The 21,435-nt window shown below is 36.3% G+C and overlaps 1 protein-coding gene across 2 annotated transcripts in view; it reads right to left on the bottom strand.

The window, feature by feature from the left end:
- rdgA (retinal degeneration A) overlaps nt 1-20,045 on the bottom strand; it is a 42,935-nt gene extending 22,890 nt beyond the window's left edge. The window contains exons 1-15 of one of the 2 annotated variants that reach the window (XM_089243230.1): nt 19,837-20,045; nt 19,622-19,682; nt 16,138-16,224; nt 12,964-13,056; nt 12,809-12,859; nt 8,748-8,816; nt 8,306-8,338; nt 8,036-8,188; nt 7,168-7,352; nt 6,727-6,901; nt 6,540-6,610; nt 5,346-5,491; nt 4,972-5,090; nt 3,474-3,547; nt 784-892 (exon numbers count right to left, since the gene is read on the bottom strand). In XM_089243230.1, the coding sequence (XP_089099356.1) occupies nt 784-892; nt 3,474-3,547; nt 4,972-5,090; nt 5,346-5,491; nt 6,540-6,610; nt 6,727-6,901; nt 7,168-7,352; nt 8,036-8,188; nt 8,306-8,338; nt 8,748-8,816; nt 12,809-12,859; nt 12,964-13,056; nt 16,138-16,224; nt 19,622-19,682; nt 19,837-19,847 (1,437 nt within the window). In that variant the 5' untranslated portion in view covers nt 19,848-20,045. The remainder of the gene's footprint in view (nt 1-783; nt 893-3,473; nt 3,548-4,971; nt 5,091-5,345; nt 5,492-6,539; nt 6,611-6,726; nt 6,902-7,167; nt 7,353-8,035; nt 8,189-8,305; nt 8,339-8,747; nt 8,817-12,808; nt 12,860-12,963; nt 13,057-16,137; nt 16,225-19,621; nt 19,683-19,836) is intronic. The other variant, XM_089243231.1, reaches the window with a different exon arrangement.
- Nucleotides 20,046-21,435: the final 1,390 nt, after the last annotated feature.

Below are 21,435 nucleotides of genomic sequence, written 5' to 3'. Positions count from 1 at the left end.
CGTTAAAAATTCTGCTACGGAACAGCACCTCCTAGAAATAGAAGGCCTCTGCACGCTGCTCGTGAGGTCACGCAAGTGGTCCATCCTCACTCAGAATATTCTGAGAAAAAAATTCATTTCCGCTGTACGTGCTAGTACCATAGTTGTGTGGGAAAAGAAACGATCGGGCACAAAATTGATGATTTCTATGCCCCTCATCCTATTAACATGCGGTATCCTTGAGCCAACCCGGAAATTCTACGTCATGATAAGAAGAAACGAAATAGGATGCTGTGATTCAAAATGTGTCAAACTTGCTAGAGTGTCTTACCAGACTACTCTCATGACGTTCAGATGAACTTGGCAACCCGTGCGGAGGCCTTCTATCTCTAGGAGGTAGTGAGCGGAATGTGTACGAGGTGCACGTACGGAAAAGAAGCAGTAAGCCAGTTCGTGTACAGAGTCCTCACGTGATCTTCAAATGGCTTGTTGATGCATACCTCCAAGGGACGACCCATATTTAAAGATTTGGCCCATCAGTAAGTTATACGGTGGTTATAATTACCAGCAGTGATTATAATTGCAGTGTGAGCTATATAAACCGTTCAAAAAAGGAAAAAAGCTCAAAGAATGCTTCGTTCGCTCATATAGTGAATAAAAGCCTCGTCTTCGATGCGAGTGAATACGGTATTTATACCGATTCATTGTGTAATGAACGATATTTGTTTATACACGAATTTGAAAAACAGCAATAGTATTGAAATGAATGTAAAATGCTGAGATCGAGAAAAATATATTACCCACCAACTGATACGTGGTTAACCCTATGACTTCAATTTTGCCATCATCAGTAGACGGTGCCTGGAACAGTTTGCCAACGGGATTACCCCATGGCATCGTGCCACCCCCGTAGCTGGAACGAAAGAAACATAACAAAGAGTAGTAAAGTAAATTTGCTAATTACATTATACACAGACAATAAAATGTTTTTGGCAAATAAAAATTTTCTAATTACACTATACGCACACATAACTGAAAAAAAAATTTTTTGGCAAATTTTGGATCTACAAACGATTATTAATATCGTTTAGCTTCGAAAACATTCATATCTCTGGCTTTGAATCACCCTGTAGATAGACCAGCTTCCAAACACTTGATCACTAAATAGGCAGGTGAATTCATTTAAAGTCCTTAACACATGTCATTAACCAAAAGTTAATGAGAAGGAACTAAGAACACCCATACTACATTTGTTCTTGAAAATACAGATGGAATAAAAAAAACGATTTTTCAGAAGTATGAAACGAGTCGAGTCTTCATATCACGGCTTCCAATTTGATTCAAAGCCAGCCTTTGAGAGAAACAAAGAAGTGCTCACAAGTGAAATCGTGTGAATACTCGTCGCTCCATGGACGCCTTTGAAATGCACTTATTCTAGTCGAGAAGTTTTTGCATTAAACAATAACTTCAAAAAAGCATCCATCCATCGGACCTGTCGTCCAAATTACAAAGCGAGTTGAATGATAAAAATAGACATAAATGATCATTTGTCCCAACCGCAGCAGCAGCAGCAGCAGCAACAACAACCTCGATTCGATTCCGTGTTCACATTTTAAACGATGGATCTTGGAACCGAGAGACAAACGCCAGCCGGTTGTCTTTTCTTCTCCTTCCAATTTGTTAAGTAACTTCTGGAATAGCATCCTCTGTGTTAAGTAACATGATACTTTTTTCAAGCGTCAAACACATTTGTATCTTCAGTATACTTCGATTCTATTTCTGGACTGTAAAAAAATAATTATGAATGAACAGCGTGGGACGAAACGAAATTAGTCGGGCACTCCCCGACTCTTTGCTGAACAATATCGGAAACTAAAACTTGTAATGCTGGGATTCATAATATACAGCCAGTTTTTTCTCGATACTCACATACAGTCGAACTTGATTAATTCGAAGTCCACAGTCACTGGAAAAAAGTTCGAATTATCCAACTGATCTATCCTGGACCCGTAAAATGACTACGAATTGCGCAACTTAAGAATCAATATTCACACAAGATAATAATTATAAATTATTAAAATTTGATCATCAGTTACGAAATTGTTACCCAAATATTAGCTTTTAGTAACTGCAATTTCTAATTTCCGGTACTTTTTCCCTTACTCTTAAAATTACGATAAAATTTTCAGATTTTGAATAGTGCACCTTGATCAATACCATAGTTTCCCAACCTTTTTTGTCCTATCGCCCCGTTCTTCAGAATTTTTTCTCAAATCGCCCCCAACGCAATCTAACCCATAGGATCCTATGTTATACCCGTATCTTCTACCGCCCTCTTGAAACTTTCCATCACCCCCAATGGGGCATTAACGCCCACGTTGGGAATCACTGATCTATTGCATAGTTTCAAAAACTTTTTGTTCCATCTCCCCCTTGTTCAGAAATTTTTTCACTCATTCCTCCCCTTGAACGCAAGTGAACCCGTGGGCTACTATATTAAATTCGTAACTTCTATCGCTCCCCTGGACCATTCCATCACCCACCAGAGAACGATATTGCCCACTTTGGGAAACACCGATCTATAGGATGAATAACGTGATGCGTATCAAGTGATAACATTTTTTCTCTCGATGCATTCCAGCTGAAAAATGTTAAAATGGGCATTTAATTATCAGTGAAAAAGACACTTAAGACTTACAAAGCAGAATTTTGGCAATTTCCTATGTACTGATAATTCACTTATTTCAAATAGTTCACTCATCATTCATGCAGTTTTGTTGCATTCATTCAGCATCGATAGGCTTTTTATGAAGTTAGATCACGAAGCTTTCTAACTGAATTTGCTAAAAAAATAAATCCAACGGGAAAAGCAAATTAAATTCTGACCTGAGTTTGACCAGCGTTAGGGGGGGGGGGGGGAGTACTATTTTCAAAGAAAGAAGTACTCGTTTTTTATCATAAAGTCTATCATAAAACCTATCTTCAGGACTGGCTCCACATTTCTTTTTACGTTGCTCAGCAGACAGAATGTTAGCATGGCAGTTTTCAAACCAGAAGTCAAGACAGAAAATATTTCATTCGTAGTGTGCTGAAATTACGTCAGAATTTTTTAATTATGTATTTTTGGTCTTCAAAGATTTGTTGTATAACATGTGTATAGACTAGTATATTATGATCAAGAGAAACAAAATCTGACTGCTAATGGAGTTTTTCCAAACTAAATTTGCTTATACAAAAACCACTATTTTTTTCCCCTCCAGCTTCGAATTATCCAACACATTTGGAAAAAAATCGGATTAAAAAAGAAATTTTATCATTAAATTAGATAGAAACTCAAGAAGGGCGCGTGAAAGTTCGAATTAACGAAGTTACAGTGCAGAAATCAATGTTGGTAGCCTTCACTAGCTTTGAAACTTCCACAGATCGGCAACTTACAGTATTTAAACAAGGCCAAAGGTTAACAAACTCAAGAAATCCACATAACAGCCACTTACTTTGATATGTTGAGAAAGAGTATGGAATGAACTTTCAGTTCTTTTAGTCTATGAGTCATGTCTTGGCCATCGCACTGAAAATAAAAGTTTAGCAGTTACTTCCATTTATACCGGATATTGTTGAATGCTGCTTCTTAAATAGCTTTGGAATATGTCCATCAATTTAAAATTAATTTTCTTATCTGTTTGCCAAATTTAACCTTCGGTCGGGTGCAATACAAATTCTAACATGTTCGGGCGAAACTCATATGTGAGATTAAAAATTAAATTTTTGCGCAAAAAAAATCTTACGATAAAGCTTTTCAAACTAAACTATTCACTCAAACAAGGCTAAAAATTTGCGTTTCCTAGTAACTTTTTTTTTCCATTTCTTTGCAGTTTCCATAACAAAATTTGAACAGAACTCTATTTCTCTAGGTAAATACGCCCTTTGGCGCAAAAAGCAAAGCACCCCACCGAAGGTTATATAACAGGCTGATTTAAAATCCTGAGAGCAACCATTCGGATTAGGACAAAAAAAATAGGATTTTTTGAAAATATCACTCGTCGTTGAAGGACTTCGATAATGTTATTTCTTTTTCGATAATACAAATTGAGCGAAAAATCGGATATATTTGCTCTTTTATTTTTTCCAGTCACTGTACAAGCGTCAGTTTCAAACCACATGCACATATGTATCAATTAATTACATGACGTACTATAAATCTGGGGTAAAAAAAAATTTCTATCTGGCATAGATTTCAAGATGGTAGAGAAAAGTTCATGAATCCGTCACTAGGTGGCGTTTCAACTGGTCTTGTCGTGTAGCAGGTACCTACATTACTACACCTTAACATTGCTCCTATGATTCTATCTGCCATATTTCAAGAGTTATCCAAGGTTATGTGGAGTTTTCCATGTTCTTGATTCTCAAAAATATTTATCCTTTTTGCTCTTGGGCATCCCAAAATGATTCGGAGAGGTAGAAAATGATTGTAAGAGACTGCGGATGTGTCATCATACGTCAACCCTTCAAATGTTCATAATTCGTGAACGGATAGAGATATAGAGATGGAACAAAGGTCCACATACACTAAATAAGGCATGCGCTACAGGATGAGAGGTATACAAACGCCCCCTGGTGTGAAATTCATGAACTTTTTTTTGTACCATCTCGCCAACTAACTGAGATTTAAACAAAAATAAATGTAAAAGTTGCAGATTTTTACTTCATAAAATGACAAAGTGCAAGGCTCACGTGATAAGTGTACACTGACAGTCACAAATTCATAACAAACTTTTAATATTCCACTATATTTTAACTTCATAATTTCATTCCAGCATTTTTAAATTATTTACTTTGCTTGGAAACTGTGTGAGGAATTATTGCTTTGAACTATCACGAATGTAAACTGAAATAACAACAATGGTTACTTATTTTTGCGGTAGGAAATTAACAGAATGATTTTCACAGAATCCTTTGGAATTTTTTTAATGGAGTAATTTTTTAAATTATTACCTCAAGGGTAACAAAATTGCAGAGATGTTTCCATTTCCTCTGGATCAAATCTTTACCACCAGCTTGACCATAAAACATCTTATTCCAGAACCTACTATTGAATTTTTCTGGGTGAGCCTCTGTGAATGTATAAAATATTTTAGAAAATGAAAGGATTGAACCGTAATTGACATAGAGAACATATTGACTGGAGGGGGAGGGGGGGGGGTAAAAGGTTTCTCATGACGCGATGAAATTGGGTTTTGCATTACAAAAACGTAATTTTCCAAACATTTCGCTTAAGACAAATTTTTGAATTCATATCAAATAAGTTTGATATTGCAATTGACAGAAGATACCGTAACATAAGATTTTCCAGATAATAATCTTATCACCTCGTGCTTCGTGAAATTCCAAAGCGATCAATGCATCGACACCGATCGAAAAATAATTGTTAACGACATTCATCGGTAGGTTGCTTCGTCCAGCTTCACAAGTGCTCGGGTCGACTTTGCTGTTTGCAGTTATTTTGACCATCCACCTGTAGTAATAAAACATTATTTAAAAAAATGTGACGAGAGATTACACTCAACTGATTATTGATCATTTTTGTAGCACTACGGTCATTTTCTGCACACGAGAGCTAATTACACTGGGACCTACAATTTATTGCCGATTCCGAATGGCAGCCTTATTTATACTCACCGAGAGGTAGGTTCGCTAATTTTAGTCGAGTATCTTATCGATCTGGCCTACCGCGCCCACGATTACATTCATAGATTTCGAACTAATTATGAAAGTAATCAGAAGATATCCACACATGACATACACCCACAATGAAGCTGAACGCATCACTTTTGTAAGTGACTGCTTAACTTTGATCGATAGTTTAAATGGCCTAAATAGGAAGATTCTACTCATTTTAATGAGAAATTTACGATACAATTGGAGAAAAATTGGATTTCAGATGAAATATTTCTTACTTAAATTTATATTTATCTCATTTCATGTATTATAATTTAACAATGAAATATAGCGGTGTTTTTCAATTAGCACTTATCTGAGGGACACCTTGTCAAATACCCATAGAATTAAGATGTGAGATATTGTTACCAGAAATTCCCAAACTTCTGAAGTCCGCCATACCCTTTGAAATTTTAAGTAAATCGCGTCAATTCTATACAATCTCTAGGCCCTTCATTGGCACCTTGAACTGCAGTGATACCATGGATGGGAATCGGAGTCCTATCCGTTAGTTCGAATTTTACCCCTAAAGTATGTCTCGACACTAGTTATTGATTTCACACTGCATCATTTGCGAATCATTGCCCCATAATTGTTCACTATAATTTCTGATTAAGAAATTAAAGTGATTATTGGATCATTATTCTCCAAAGCATATTCAGCGGATCCCTACGTTACCTCTGAACTTGTGAACATTAGGTGAATGCAGACCACAATTTTTGAGAACTTATAATTAATGGCGAAGGAAGACTATATATATTATAACGTATTAAATTCATAAATTAAATGTTTCATGAAACAGTGAAATTTTTATTTTCATTGAAAACTACAACCTATTAGTTTACCTGTCCAGTTGTACTATCTCTCCCTCTTCGACGTTGGTTAATATTTTAGTAATAGGTTCATCTGTGTAACCCTAAAAAAAGAAGGGGGGGGGGAAAGAAAAATCTGAGTACATTTTTTTTGGTTTATTTTCGCGACAGAATGTAATAAGTTTTATACAATAGTGATCATGTGATAAATGTTTCTTACTCCACCCCATCCAAGAGTGCGGGCAAGATCATTGCCTGTTCCGAGAGGTAAGACAGCAATAGGAGGTGTGGGAGTGACTTTCAGGTCATCCAGGACACTCAGTATCCATCCAACCGTTCCATCACCTCCACATGCCAAGATACGTAGATTGGGAACCTTACGAAACATTTGCAGGCTGAAATGACAGGAAGACACGTTTGCGAGACGTTGTAAGAAAACAAAATCAGAAATTATCACGAAAATTTTCCATAACTGGAGTTCTTGATCACATGTTTGAATGTACAGTATATAAATTTTAAAAATCTAGGTTAGACCATACGTGCTACGCGATGTCGAGTCACATAAAAACCGGTTTTTGACGGCAAAATCGCCTCAGCTACACGTGAAAAACAGGTTTTTGAGCAGCTCGGTGAATTGTAGCGCTGAACGGGCTTAACATACCCAAGTTTGGGCCCTTCTTCTGAGAGGTCAAAGACTTGACGTGGATTCAAGAGCCATTGAAAAGTCCTCATGAGCTTCGAGCCTTGATTTCCACCACTCTTTGGATTTATGAACACAAGCAGAGGCTTTGAACTTGACGATGGTATTGGCTTTACGGCGAAGAATCGGGGAGAACTTTCACCTTCCTGAAATGAGAAATAGCTAAAATGTCAGTAGTTGGCATTCCGTTGATGATATTCAACAGAAACAAAAATGACAAACAGATTATCAACTCAGATAATCTATCTCTTTCGTGTATCCCTTCATTAATTCCCATTGTTCTTGATAGAAAAAAATTGCTTATCTTGTTTAGATGTGGTGCCAAATATCGCTTGATTGCTTGCTAGTAGTTTTATGTCTTTTACTTTTGGTATTGCTAACTGTGAGATATTTATAATTAATTTCTTCATGAATCGAGGGAAGACCGTATTTCGATGAAACTAAAATGAGTCAGCAGGATGTCCAATTGTCACGAAAAAAATGTCAAATTACAACCGAAATTATCATAAATCATCAAGAAACTCTCATTTGATTATCGTCTCCCTCATTCCAGAAGCACGAATATGCAATGTCCTTTGAAAAAAAAATAACGTGGGAAATGGAGTTTGTGTGAATGTTTTACTTTACCGATGTTACTATAAGGAAGTTATTTCCATAAAATGTTTTGTAATATGTGTTTCTATAGGGAGATACACATTCACGTTTCAGGCAAAACTTAGATAGCAAAATAAGATATCTAATCAGCTGATAAAAAAAGCGACTATTTGCACATTCATGTCTCTGGTATGCGGGGGGACGTTATGTAACCATTTGAAAACATTGGTTTCACCAGAATTGGTAACTTGACGATCCATGTTGGCGGGACGATGATGTTGGCATGATTTCCCAAGGAACAATTTTCTTTTTTCCTCTCTTCGGTGAAGCAAGATTTCTTATTGTGGAAAGCCATTTTGCACCAAGTACAACTCATCGCCATCGAGTCCTATCGTAAATAATGGTAAACATCACACACATTTTTCCATTATAATAAACGATACGGTCATCATCACTTGAATGAAAAAAATATGAAGTGGCGTTAAAAATGAGTTCTAATACAGACCTTCCCTCCAAATGGTAATTTTGACGTGAAACTCTGCAATGAAAAGAATCGCGTAAATTATATTTCATACACGTGCAGTTTTTATATTACTTGAAGTATATAGTTTAAATTGGAAAAAGGCGATAGTTATGATCATTTTGTACGCACAATTTTGAATTTGAATGTTTAATTGAACACAGTACAAAAGGTTAATAAAAACAATATATTGGTTTTTATTTTATTTTTTCATGAATGAAAACCACGAAGGAGACACTAAGGTCCCATAGTGGTTGTTACAATGATGTATATAAATTGAATTTCGTCAAACAATATAAAATAGAATTACAATATTCAGTAATTTTGGAGAGAGAGAGAGAGAGAAAACAACAGAGAGGATAGGAGACACACACACACAGGAAAGAGGATATAGGAAAGAAATACAATAACAAATTATTTTACTTACTTTGCCACATCGTTGACATTTCCCTTTTTGACTTCTTCTCGGAATCCAATGATGGTTCACTTCAGTTTTCTAAATAATAATGACAATAAGAGATTCGTTATTAATTTTGTGTGTGATGATTGTTTCATGAGATGATTAATTGTGAACTAAAAATGGAAGCTAATTCAAAACCGTGCACTTCTTTCATTATTGTTTTTATTTATTGTTTGCAAGAAAAAGGTTTGTACGCTACGTCCTGACTTACACAACTGTATTACGAACTTTCGAAGATAACGAATGAAAACATTATGGTGGAATTTTTTAATCTTAGATTGATTTTGGTGATATTTGGGGGGAAACGGTTCAAATGTAACTTATGGTCTCTATACCAGGGATTTCAAACCCCCTAAACGTTCATGGCACCCTTGGGTATGAGATCGTAATTTCTGATATTTCGGTATTACTCTGCCCGATATGGAGACATACCACTACTACTACTAAACCAGACATGCACCTCGCCTATATTTCTTAGCGGAACTTCTAACGAATTGGTACATGTTGGAATGTGTGTGTTTATATAGTGACCTCCCTCCCTCCCTTCCGTGAAGTTTGTTTCTATGTAATGGTTGTTATGTGTAGAGCTGCCATCTGCAATCAATTTTTTTAAAACTATAAGTTCCTCAACTCATAGCTGGTGAAGTGTAACGAATGAATAATTATAACGTTGTATATCTGCTGCTCTCTGCGGCGAGACTTTATGGAGACATACCGTGTTTCCCTAAAACGCAAACTGGCTAGGAATCTGTCCTAATTGCTACGTTCTATGTAATTTTATCATTAAAATGTCTAGCTGCACAGCCTGGCCATTCTCACGGGACCTAAAGTGCTACGGCATACCATTTGAGAATTACCGTGCTGGACGCTTATTGGCGATACATGAATGGAAGCAGGGGCGTACGCAGAATTGAGTTTGAGTGGGGGTGCCACTGAGTTTGGGGAAAAAGTACGAGGAATTACTTGCAGAAACATTTTGAGTTTTAAAACCATATTTTCTTTCGATATTTTAATTTTTTTTTTTAGAAAAATGTATTATCAATATTTTATTATTTTGAAAAGGCAAGAGACCACCGAATTTTCCCAGTTGCGTACGCCTCTGACTGAACGCACCCGTTTTTATCTCAATGGTGAAGTTTATAATGAAAAATTTTCCGACAAAACGAACAATTACTTTACTATACCTTATTTACTTACGGGTCTGTATTCTTTGATTAAGGAGTAGCTTTAATACAGCTGTCTATATTACAGTACAAAGTAAATAATTCTATAATTTTTTTTATGATTTTACATACTTCGCAATTTTTACGCGACGTATTTTTACACGACGAGGATTTTTACATTATTTTCATTAATTTTCAGGCATTTTTTTAATGATTTTTCAGTAATTATGAGGCATTTTCCATGATTTTCCGAATTTAAGGCATATTTTCATAATTTTAAGCAATGTTTTGCATATTTCAGCATAACAAGGACGAGGGATTTTTTTCTCTAAAAGCTCAGCTTCAATAGCTTCATTTCCACACTGGCAAGTTTTCAACGATGTTAGCAATAATTGACAATTTTACTTATCTTTGGCATCAATTTTGGCAATAATTGGCGATTTTCCGTAATTTCCTCGAGAAAATATGGTCAGCTTACTTACAAAAGCATATTTTTAGGGTTTTTTTACATATTTTAAGCTTTTAGGACATAAATGCATTTTTTATGGAGCATATTCTATCGGTTTTTAGGTCATAAAAATCCTAGCCCCCCCTAATGACGCAAGGGTATGGAAAACAATCTAGGGTAAAAAATTTCAGTTTTATTTAGCAAGTTTATTTAAGGATGAATAGCTTCCATGATTTATGAAGGTTTTTAAATTTCAAGAGTCTCTTTTGAAGACGTTGGATTTTCTTTTGTGAAAATGCGTTGCCATTAAGTGTTCTTTCCATTGAGTAATGCCACCCAAGTATATAAAACTGAGCCGAAATGAAAAATGTTCTTTAATGAATCTTTGTCTCGTAGGAAACCATCTAACAAAAGGGGATCCTTCCTATTGTCTTTCCAGCTTTACCTTTTTCTTTTTAATGCTACTTCAACAGCTAATTTTGAACGAGCTCTTGAGACGTTAACGGGAGAATTTTATCATGCAGTTGATTCGAACACGCAATCAGATTCGGAACACTTGAATGAACGAGAATGAAATCCAAAAGGAACAGCTGGAAATCTGGAAAAGGCGAAGAATACACCAGCTGTTTCGGGGACTCTGCCAGAGTATGCAGTAAAAGAAACAAGAATTTCCATCACAAATAATAAAGGTATATGACAAACAAAAGCTTCAGTCTTCTAGGTGAATGTGACGGAATCTCAATAAAGAACTCCGAAATAATGTGAAGAAAGTTATTTTGAAGCCTTAACTGCTAGTCTTAAAATTGAAAAGTTTCTCAGAATTATACTGAAGCAAATCAGTGAATTTCAGGCCAGTTGTGAATTCAGAGCTTGAATATGGGTTTCAGAGCTTGTGTTGTATCGGGGCTTCAGAATTTTTTTTGTGCACAAAAGCCCCTTAATGCAGCGGATCTTAACCTTTCGTGTTCCACGGATCCTCGCACCAATATAATGAATACCACTGATACACACATAGGCGTAAAGTTGTATCAGGGCCATGGTCAAGAGCCTCCCTAGCCTACAACATTTGCCATCATTTCCAGGTTACAGTTGACTCTCGCTAATCCAGCACTTCTCAGACCAGGGCATGTCGGATTATGCGAAATCGCCGGATTACTGGAAGTTAATTGGAAAAGCCCATTTGAACAACAAAGTAGAAGCCAGTTATTAAAATCATGGACAATGTTATCATTCGGGTATAGTTATGACTTGTACAAAGTACGGACGGACCAATATCACAACAGGAAAAAATTCGTTTATAGTTATCCGAAATAAAGTCCGCCCGGATTTTTTTTGCGAAATTAGAGAAACGAGTGACGCAATAAGTGCATTTATGACAGCATTGTAAGTGGATTTGAAAGACCCATCTAGGATTCGCCTGCGATTCAAGTTTGTGACTCACACCTCGATAAACCTTGGCTGTAACTGTGTATGTACAACCCTTCTCGGAAGCCCCTCGAATCAAGTTTTGGTCGGGACTCATAGCTCAAGAATCCCCTGACTGTTGATGGATTTGAACAACCCATCTCGGAAACACCTGCGAATTCAGCTCGGGCTGTGACCCATAGCTCAAGAATCTGCCGCTGTGGTGGTCGAGTGGCCATAATGACAGACTCGCATTGCGAGGATCCGGGTTCGAACCCCGCCGTCGCCATAGTGGTGGTCGGCTGAAGTTGGTTTCCTGTGGTTCCCAACTTCGAGGCGCAAATGCGAGCCGATCTCCCTATTGAAAAGTCTCGCCACAGAGAACAACAGGCCTACAACGATTAATTATTCAATCATTACACTTCACTCATAATTAGAAAAACTGGTGGCAGATGGCAGCACTACACATAACAAGCATTACACAGAAACAAACTTCACGCCAGGTTTCACTACACGTACACACACATTCCCGCATGTACCAATTCGTTAGAGGTTCCGCAGAGGAATATGAACGAGGTGCATGTGTGGTTTAGTAGTAGTAGTAGCTCAAGAATCCCTAGTTGTAAGAAGATTTGTACGACCTATCTCTGACAATTCTGCAAACTGAGTTTGGTCGTGACCCATAGCTCAAGAATCCCTAGCTTTAAGAGGATTTGTACTACCCATCTCGGGCGTCCCTGTGAATCAAGAGAGAGTTAGGTCGGGATCCATAGCTTAAGAGCCCCTGCTGTTAATGAATTTGAACGACCCATCTAATTAAGCTTGGGTTTTGATCCTGGCTGTAAGTGTATTTGTACGACCCATCTCGGAAGCTCTGCGAATCAAGTTTGGTCGGGATAAATAGCTCAATAGCCCCTGGCTGTTAATTGACTTGCACGACCCATCTCGGAAGTCCTGCGACAAAAGTTTGGGTCACGACCCATAGGTTAAGAACCCCATGATCTAGTACTTACCTCCCTCTGCAATGCGACACCAGCGTCTTCAAAAGTGGCTCTGCAGGATACCTAAATGAATGCAATATAAAATTCATTTTAGTTATATGAAACCCACGTGATGTTGGACTTTATAATTAAATTATGAAAATTATACATATTTTATCGGAACATACCTTATTTGCCGTAGTTTCGATGCACTCATCGTGGGTCACAATTTTACATGAAGAACATTTGTATCGTGGTCCATGCCTCTGAAATAAAAAACACTTTGCGATTTTTTATGAAAAACGCATTGAATTACAAAAAACATCGTAATCTTTCAGTTTTACTTGTGATTAAATTACATGAAGATTTTCTATTTATTGCACATTTTGAGTCCTACATTGCTTTACGCAGCTCCTGTCTGGATGTATGCTAGAAATCCTAATATTGTTGCTCTTGAACGTTTCCAAAACGTAACAGTCCGGAGTTTTACCTGTGAACCCCCCCCCCTCCGGTTCATCCGAAATAAGCATATACGCAGGGATACCAAGATTGAAACAATCATGGATTAGGCCTACAGGCTCTCCAGAAACTGCTATGATTCTCTACACAACTCTGACTATGAACATCTTCGCGAAATCTCCAATTATAATAGCACTGATAACTTTTAGACTTAAAAAGGCTAAAAGTTTTCTCGAGATGTCCAACTCAATGTTCCGGGTCTCTGACATGTAATTGTATTACTATATGGCTATCTTTTCCCTTCTGTTACTGTCGGCATTGATACACTGCATATGTCATAGTAAATACTTCATTACTCGCGCATATTATATTTCCTATTAGGTATATATTATTTTTGGATGAATGAAAACCACGAAGGAGACACTAAGGTCCCATAGTGGTTGTTACAATGATGTATATAAATTGAATTTCGTCAAACAATATGAAATAGAATTACAATATTCAGTAATTTTGGAGAGAGAGAGAGAGAAAACAACAGAGATGATAGGAGACACACAGACACACACACATTATCCTCCTAGCATTATTAACCATCATATTTTTATCTACATTATCATATTCATATAGCATTAATTACATCATTATTGGAATGTTGCACGTCCAGCATCTTAATCATATGGTGACTTTATTGTCATTTATTCATACATCATATTATCACATATAATTAGTTAGCATCAATTATCATCAGTATATATGTGGAGGTGGTTGTTAATTCCCGGGGTAAAGATGTACTTCCAGCCATATTTATGAATTTTTCGTCATCTTAGAGGTTGTGACATAACTCATAAATTGTCATCATCCCTATTTTCTTATACCAACAATAGCTTCAATTCACGGCACGGCTGCATTTCATTGGCAGAGAGATGATGGGAGGGGGTATGTGCAACATTAAAATCTTATCTACGGCATCCCGATGTACGAGTGAAGGTTCAAGGTTCAATTTTGAAACATTGAGAGCCAAAAATATAGAAAAATATAGAATTTTATTTCAGATGGAGTTCCCAATGGACGTGATTGAAAATCATCGTTGAAACTGTGACATACTATTTATTGTAGAAGGAAAATGTGAAAGAGAAGAAGATAAAGTTAATAATATGAAATTATGTGACTTCGCATGCAGAGAGACATTTCCGTAGGTTAGGTGTACTTTCAATGCCAGGAATTAGGGTGGGAAACAGCTTAAAAATGATAAAAATATTTATTATACCAAGGGTACACAACCTCAGGCCCGCGGGACTGGTGCGGCTTGGCAAAGAAGTTCCGCCTGGCCCACGAAAGGTGTTCCGGTAAAAACGTATGAATATACACAACACGATAAAAGCGTTGGCTGACCATATTTCTTTCATAAAAATACGGATCCATATGGGATATCACCGATTATTGCCAAAAAGAATTGTCAGAGGAAAGTGAAATTGCCAATTACCGCCGAAAAATAATTCTCTATAGAAAGTATGGTTGCGAATTACGGCCGAAAATGTTTGAGGCATGTAAGGTTGACAATTATCGCTCAAACAAAATGTCCAAAACAATTGAAGTTGTAAATTACAGCCAAAATAAAAATAGTCCAAGACAAGAAAAGTCACAGCCAAAACATTGTCAAAGGTTAAGGCTAATAAGGCTAATTAAACGTCTCAATTAAAGCCGAATAAAATTGTCTGTTGCGTAGTTGCGAATTACAGCTAAAAAATTTTCCAAGTGAAGTTGCCAAATACAACCAAAAGTTTTCCAAGGCAAGTGAAGTTGCCAAATACAACCAAAAGTTTTCCAAGGCAAGTGAAGTTGCCAAATACAGCCAAAAAAATCATCAAAGACAAGTGAAGTTGCCAATACAGCCAAAAAAATAAACCAAGGGAAGAAATAATTTTCAGACCGGTGAAAATTATTAAATGGGAAAAATAATTTCAGGACGCACATATAAATAAATAGAAATAATTCGCAGAGCTGCTAACGGGCAAAGACAAAAATAAAAACCAATATAGGGCTAGTATAATAAATATTAAATTATGTAGCTTCTACATGGTGTTTCGCGGACCTGCAAGAAATTCTCATGGACCGGCACCGGTCCACGAATGACTTCGCCCAGTTTGTATTGCCACTTAATATTTTAGATTTATTCAAATATTTACAATATATCTTAAGACAGGATTTTTACACTATAAAAGTTTGATAAATAATCTTCTACAAACTTGAAAAAACAACTAATAATCCCATTGATTGCATTCGCTCGAATGTAACCGATACAATTATTGGTTGCATTTTTTAAGTTTTATTAAAGAACTTTTATAAAAATTTTATAGTGTAAATTGGTTTTCATTTCTGTCTTAGCAGGTATGCGAATTATTTCCCTTTATTTTTTTTACCTGTCCTCTAATCGTTTCTCCTATTCCTTCTGGTCTGCAAATCATTTCTCCTATTCCTGCTGATCAGCAAAATCACTTCTTCTAACTCTCTTTCTCTCTCTCCGGTCTGCAAACAACTTCTTCCAACTCCGGTCCGCAAATGATTACTCTCATTTCTATCGGTGCACGAAATTGTTCAATTACTTTCGCAGTGGCAAAAACGTTGAAGAACATTACTCTGAGGCCGGGGGATTACACTACAAAAGTTTGATAGAAGATCTTTTACAAAAAAAAAACAAAAAAAAAAAAAAACACCACCAATAGGCCTGCTGATTACGTTCGCGCAAATGTAACCAATACTCTTACTGGTTGCATTTTTCAAGTTTTATAAAAGAACTTTTTAAAACTTTATAGTGTAATCCCGACTAAAATGTTACTAAAAACCCACCATTACCATATGCACCGTAGATAACTATGTTAAAACTGCTTATAGGATCTACTTACTGCGCAATCATCTTCTCCTGATATGAAACAAAAATCGCCAGAAATTGACGTTCGACACCAAAGATGGACACGGCTTTTCGCTTCGCTCTGCAATCATAAATGTTTCATTAAAACCTATGATTATTAAAGAATAGCAACCGAATAAATAAAAAAATTTTTATTATAATCACCGTAAAATAATATATATATATTCGAAATTTTTTTAATATTTCTTATACAGTGATGAAATCAACGATCGATCCTTGATGTTTAAGTGAACGCTCTGACACCTACAATAGTACAGCTCTAGCACGGGGTCCGGGACAAACCTCATTGTTTTTGTTTTATTTTATACCATAGATTCACTATGAAAGAGGCCCCCACCAAAGATCTCAGTGTTGGGAGGACCTAGCTACAAGATGGAGGAGGATATGATGAGCACCAAGATGCTCGCAGCATAAAAAAGGAAAAATTTCATTCTTACATGAAATGTATGTCCTTTAACTTTTCTTTTTTCCAGATAGAGGGCACATTGCCTTTTTTCATTTCACCTGCATAAGCCTGTTCCCACTGCTCACAGAACTTCGATATCTGTGAGGAATGATAAAATAACATGCTGCCTTATACAATATAGGGAATTTTTTTCTGCGCAGCAAACAAACTCTGTGTACATGGAAGCATTCTCAGGCTCTAAACGGCCATATTTTGTTAACTTATTCACCATGGAAAAAAAATGGTGCCTTTCTTAAGCACTTTAGTCCATAAGCAATAAACGTGTAAAAATAAAATTTCATCAGCAAAAATATGTCTTCTAGGAAAATATTGAAAACAATTATACAGTACAGTAACGTTACATGTGAGAAAGACATCAATGAAGTAGAACCCCTTCCGCCATCTACCAAACGACATGTGATGTCATTCATTCGAGGGTGAAGAAGCACCTTCGGATTGGATTGGAGTTTGTTTTTTATTGTTGCAAAGGACCATCAAGGTTATGCTGCGTCAAACAATGACTTGTGGTATAATTTGCATTACCGGGTTGCACCATGAAAAAGCCTACCATATTATAATATCCTGCACTTTGGTAACGAGCATTGGAGTACTAAACATCGAAATTTAGAGGGGCACATTAGGTTTTAGGGGAAGCACAAGAAATCTCTTCCAGAGATATTTTGAGCTACCAACATTCAAATAGCATTTTAAATTAACAGAAATTGATAAAAACAATGTACGGAATATAAAGGTAGTTACTTGCGATGTTTTCATTTTTTACTAAAATATTTGAAAATATTTTTAATTTTTGATCGTCTTGGGGTGGGCACGCCCTTCTCCCTTATATTCTCCCCTTGCGCACGCCTCTGGTCACAAACATATGAACTCAGGGCAGTTACTTCGCTAGAATATTTCGCTGCAACGAACGGAAAAAAAAATTGTAGGAAAAACTTATCTTTATGCTATGCGTATATAGGCAACATAACGTGGGGAATCACAATTTTAAAAACTAGGAAATGAGGAGAGTGATTCTTTTATTTTCAATACTTAAATTTTGTCTTTGGATTCAGAATAAATATATGTGACGGTCGGTGAGATGTATACGGAGCGGCGAACGTGGAAAATTCCTTTATTCTACTTTAATACAGAACAACTCTATGTTAAAACCTAACCTAATAACCTCGATAAAATCTAAACCTCATGTGTCTCGTGAATAAAAAGTATTACTGTACGTCCTTGTAAACAGCTTGCCTGTTACGTATATTAAATTATTAAATTAATTAATTAATTAATTAATTTTGATGTTTTTCCATGAAAGTGAGCGAAAGTACGTTTGTGACATTTGATTAAATATTATTTTTCTTCAAATAATTTTTAGTAAGTTTTATGTAGAATTTTAATGCGTTGTATGATATATATGTACTAAATAGCTCAATTATTCCTTCGAAGGGAAGCATTTTTTCAAAACCCTTGGGAAAAAATGTAAACAGGTGCGCCCACTACATGGGACCACCCTTTCGCTTCAAAGAAGAGTTATTAAATTGATTTGATATATTTACTCTCATCAGGACGTTTTTATTTAGTAAATTCTCTCGCGACATCTTAAATTATCATCGCTACCATTTCCCCCCCCTCCACCATTCAAGGTGGTCGTGGCCAACACTTTGGGAACCATCGTAGCAAGGTAATAGAGGTAAAGAAAGAAAACTCTTTTCAGAAAGTCGTATCTTAAGGGCGGCAAACTATTATTCGCCTCAGGCGGCAGAATTTCCAGGACTGGCTCTGGGAGGGAACACCTTCCTACAGTCTTGCAGCCTGATAACTAGAGCTTGGATAATATGCGAAAAGTGGCAAAGTATGCACTTAAATGTTGAAATATGCACTAAAAATGATGAAATATGCACTAAAAATGATGAAATATGCACTAAAAATGATGAAATATGCACTAAAAATGATGAAACATGCACTAAAATGGTGAACTTTTCATTAAAAATAAATATAAATCTGCATTTAAAATTGCTGAGGTATGCCACGAAATCAAAAATATGTGTGAGAATGAAAGTGCCAAAAAAAGGCATTGAAAGGCAATAGGCATTGAAAGTGCCGAAAAAAAAGGAGGAAATTCATGAAAATTGTGAAAATATGCATTAAAATTGTGAAAATATGCATTAAAATTGTGAAAATATGCATTAAAATTGCCAAAATTTGCATGAAATAAAAAATATACATTAAACATTGTTAAATATGTCCGAAAAAGGGCATATACATTTTACGTATATTGAAAAATATAAGTGAAATGAAAAAAATAAGTTCCCCTAAAAAGAAAAAACATGCACAAAGAGAAAAATATGCACCAAAATTAAAAAAAAGAAAAGAAAAGTGCATAATATATAAGCACTGAACTCAGCCTAACATAAGGGAAAAGAAAAATATGCAGTAAAACTAGAAAATATGCGCAATAAATAAAGAGCACGTGCATTTAGAAGTGCAAAAATATGCATCAAAAAGTGCCTAAAAATATGCCCTCAAAAGTACAATACTCAGTGGTAAAACATTTCCTGGAAAAAATTAAAGAAATATATCAAAATTTGAAGAATGGAAAGAGATAAAAAACAGTCTTACAAATACTGTGATGATGAATACATATAAAATGATAAAAAATATGTACTTATTCTAAAATTTCAGTGATTTTATGCGTTTATATGCGCTAACTATAAAAAGTGCTAAAATATGCAATCGCATTTGCATTTGCATATAATCCGGGATCCACTGATAACTATAACTTACAGGGAAAAAAATAAGTTTGGTCAAACCTTCAGAATACGCAAAAAATATTTCGACAGGAAAAAAAAAACTGATAACATTATCCGAAGTTCCGATAACGAAAACGAATTTTTTCCCATGTTAACAAATTTGTCCGTTCCGTTCTTTGGAAAAGCGATAGCAATACCGAATGATAACATTATCCGTGATTTTAATAAGCGGCGTCAACTATACAATTTGTAAAATTTACCGTCCAGTCCGGTGTACATTTTCTTTTTTGACTTCCGGGTGCTTCATGGCCGCAACAAGAACTGCACGATTAGAGGAAAAATAGAAAAGTTACGTTTTACGAAAAAATCTTATCGAATATGAAAAAGAATTCATTATATTTTAGCAATTAACGCTTTTTTAATGAATTATCATTGATTGCAAATCTTGAGATGTGAAAAAAAAGGATGCACTCACTCGTTCTCCATGTAGTCGGTTTCCAGAAATTTTAGCTATTTGATCGCGTTGGACAATGTGAAACGGGGTTGCGACAGACAGGGAACCCATACCTGTGGCTTGTACTTGAAGGTTTTCGGATAAGCCGATTTCCATCTTATACTCGTACAAGCTCTGAAACGAATACAAAGCTCGGCCTCTCTACAGCTACTTTTCTTCTTATTTTGATACAATTCAAAGAATGAAAAATCCATCGCTGGTACCATCACCGACCTCAGTTCGACACGAGTGAGTGAACGAGTGAATGAATGATCGAGTGAGCAAATTAACGAGTGAGTAAATGAATGAAAGTGAATGAATGGATGAATAAGTGAGAAGTGAACGAGTGAGTGAATGAATGAGAGTGTATGACTGAAAGAATGAGCTAAACAGGCCGGCCACTAGAAAGCTAGCTCACTCTTGCTCACTCACCAGGCCAGTCAGTCAATCACTATAGGTAGCTCATTCTATCACTCACTCATTAGAGCCACTCTCTCTGTCACTCACTCACTAGATTGTTCATTACATCACTCACTCTCTAGACCAGCATTTCTGGTCTAGAGAGTGAGCGGAGCACTGGTTTTCCGCGGCGACTCAAGGAAAATAAAATAAATCAATAAATTTGATTGATAAATAAAAAAAGAGGTCTGCAGGGGGTCCGCCATAAAAACTGTATACAAAAAAGGACTCCTCGTGTCAAACAGGGCTCCGCCATAGAAATTATATACTGAAAAGGGCTCCGCGAGTCAAAAAGGTTGAGAACCGCTGCTCTAGACCGCTCATTACATCACTCACTCACTAGGCCTCTCATTACATCACTCACTCACTAGGCCTCTCATTACATCACTCAATCTCTAGGTTATCCACTTACTCACCAAGTCACTCACTCACTATGTCACGCGATCAATATGATTGCTCTTTCAATAGGCCGGTCACTCACTCGATCTCCAGGTCACTCATTTACTTTCTAGGTCACTCATTTACTTTCTAGGTCACTCATTTACTTTCTAGGTCACTCATTTACTTCCTAGGCCACTCACTTACTCAGTAGGTCACTCACTAACTCATTAGGTTGCTCATTATATCATCAACTCACTAGGTTGCTCACTCTGTTACACACTCGATCACCTGGTCACTCACTCACTCGGTCATTCCTCGCTCACTGACTCGAACTGTCATCGGTGAATTTTCCTGTCTATGGATTTTCCTAGAGGTGAATTGCTGTCAGTGAATTTTCCTTAAACCGATTTATTTTCTTCTTTTATGTACAAACATTCAAACATTTTTTACTTGACTGATTTACACGTATGGTTCGGAAATTCGATCCTTGATTGTTAAAGACGGTATATGAAGCTGTATTTGTGAAATTGAACTTCACTAAAAAAAAATTGCTTAGTTCGGGGAATTACAGACTTGCAGTAGAGTCCGGATAATCCGAAGAAGAGGTGCTGGAAATTTTCAAAATTACTTCTCAAACCCCCTCTTTTTAAGTTTTGTTGCCAAGAACGCGCTTTATTCTATTTTGTTCGATTCTTCTAGCGAATGCGCGAGTAATTTCAGTTTTAAATTGTCTTGATATCT

Source organism: Pholcus phalangioides, unplaced genomic scaffold (genome assembly GCF_987345545.1).
Source record: "Pholcus phalangioides strain wild (caught in Gottingen) unplaced genomic scaffold, Ppha-v1.0 ptg000015l_1, whole genome shotgun sequence".
In the NCBI taxonomy this organism is placed as follows: Eukaryota; Metazoa; Arthropoda; class Arachnida; order Araneae; family Pholcidae; genus Pholcus; species Pholcus phalangioides.
The sequence above is the reverse complement of the archived record's forward strand: the minus strand, read 5'-3'. Positions and strand labels throughout refer to the sequence as shown.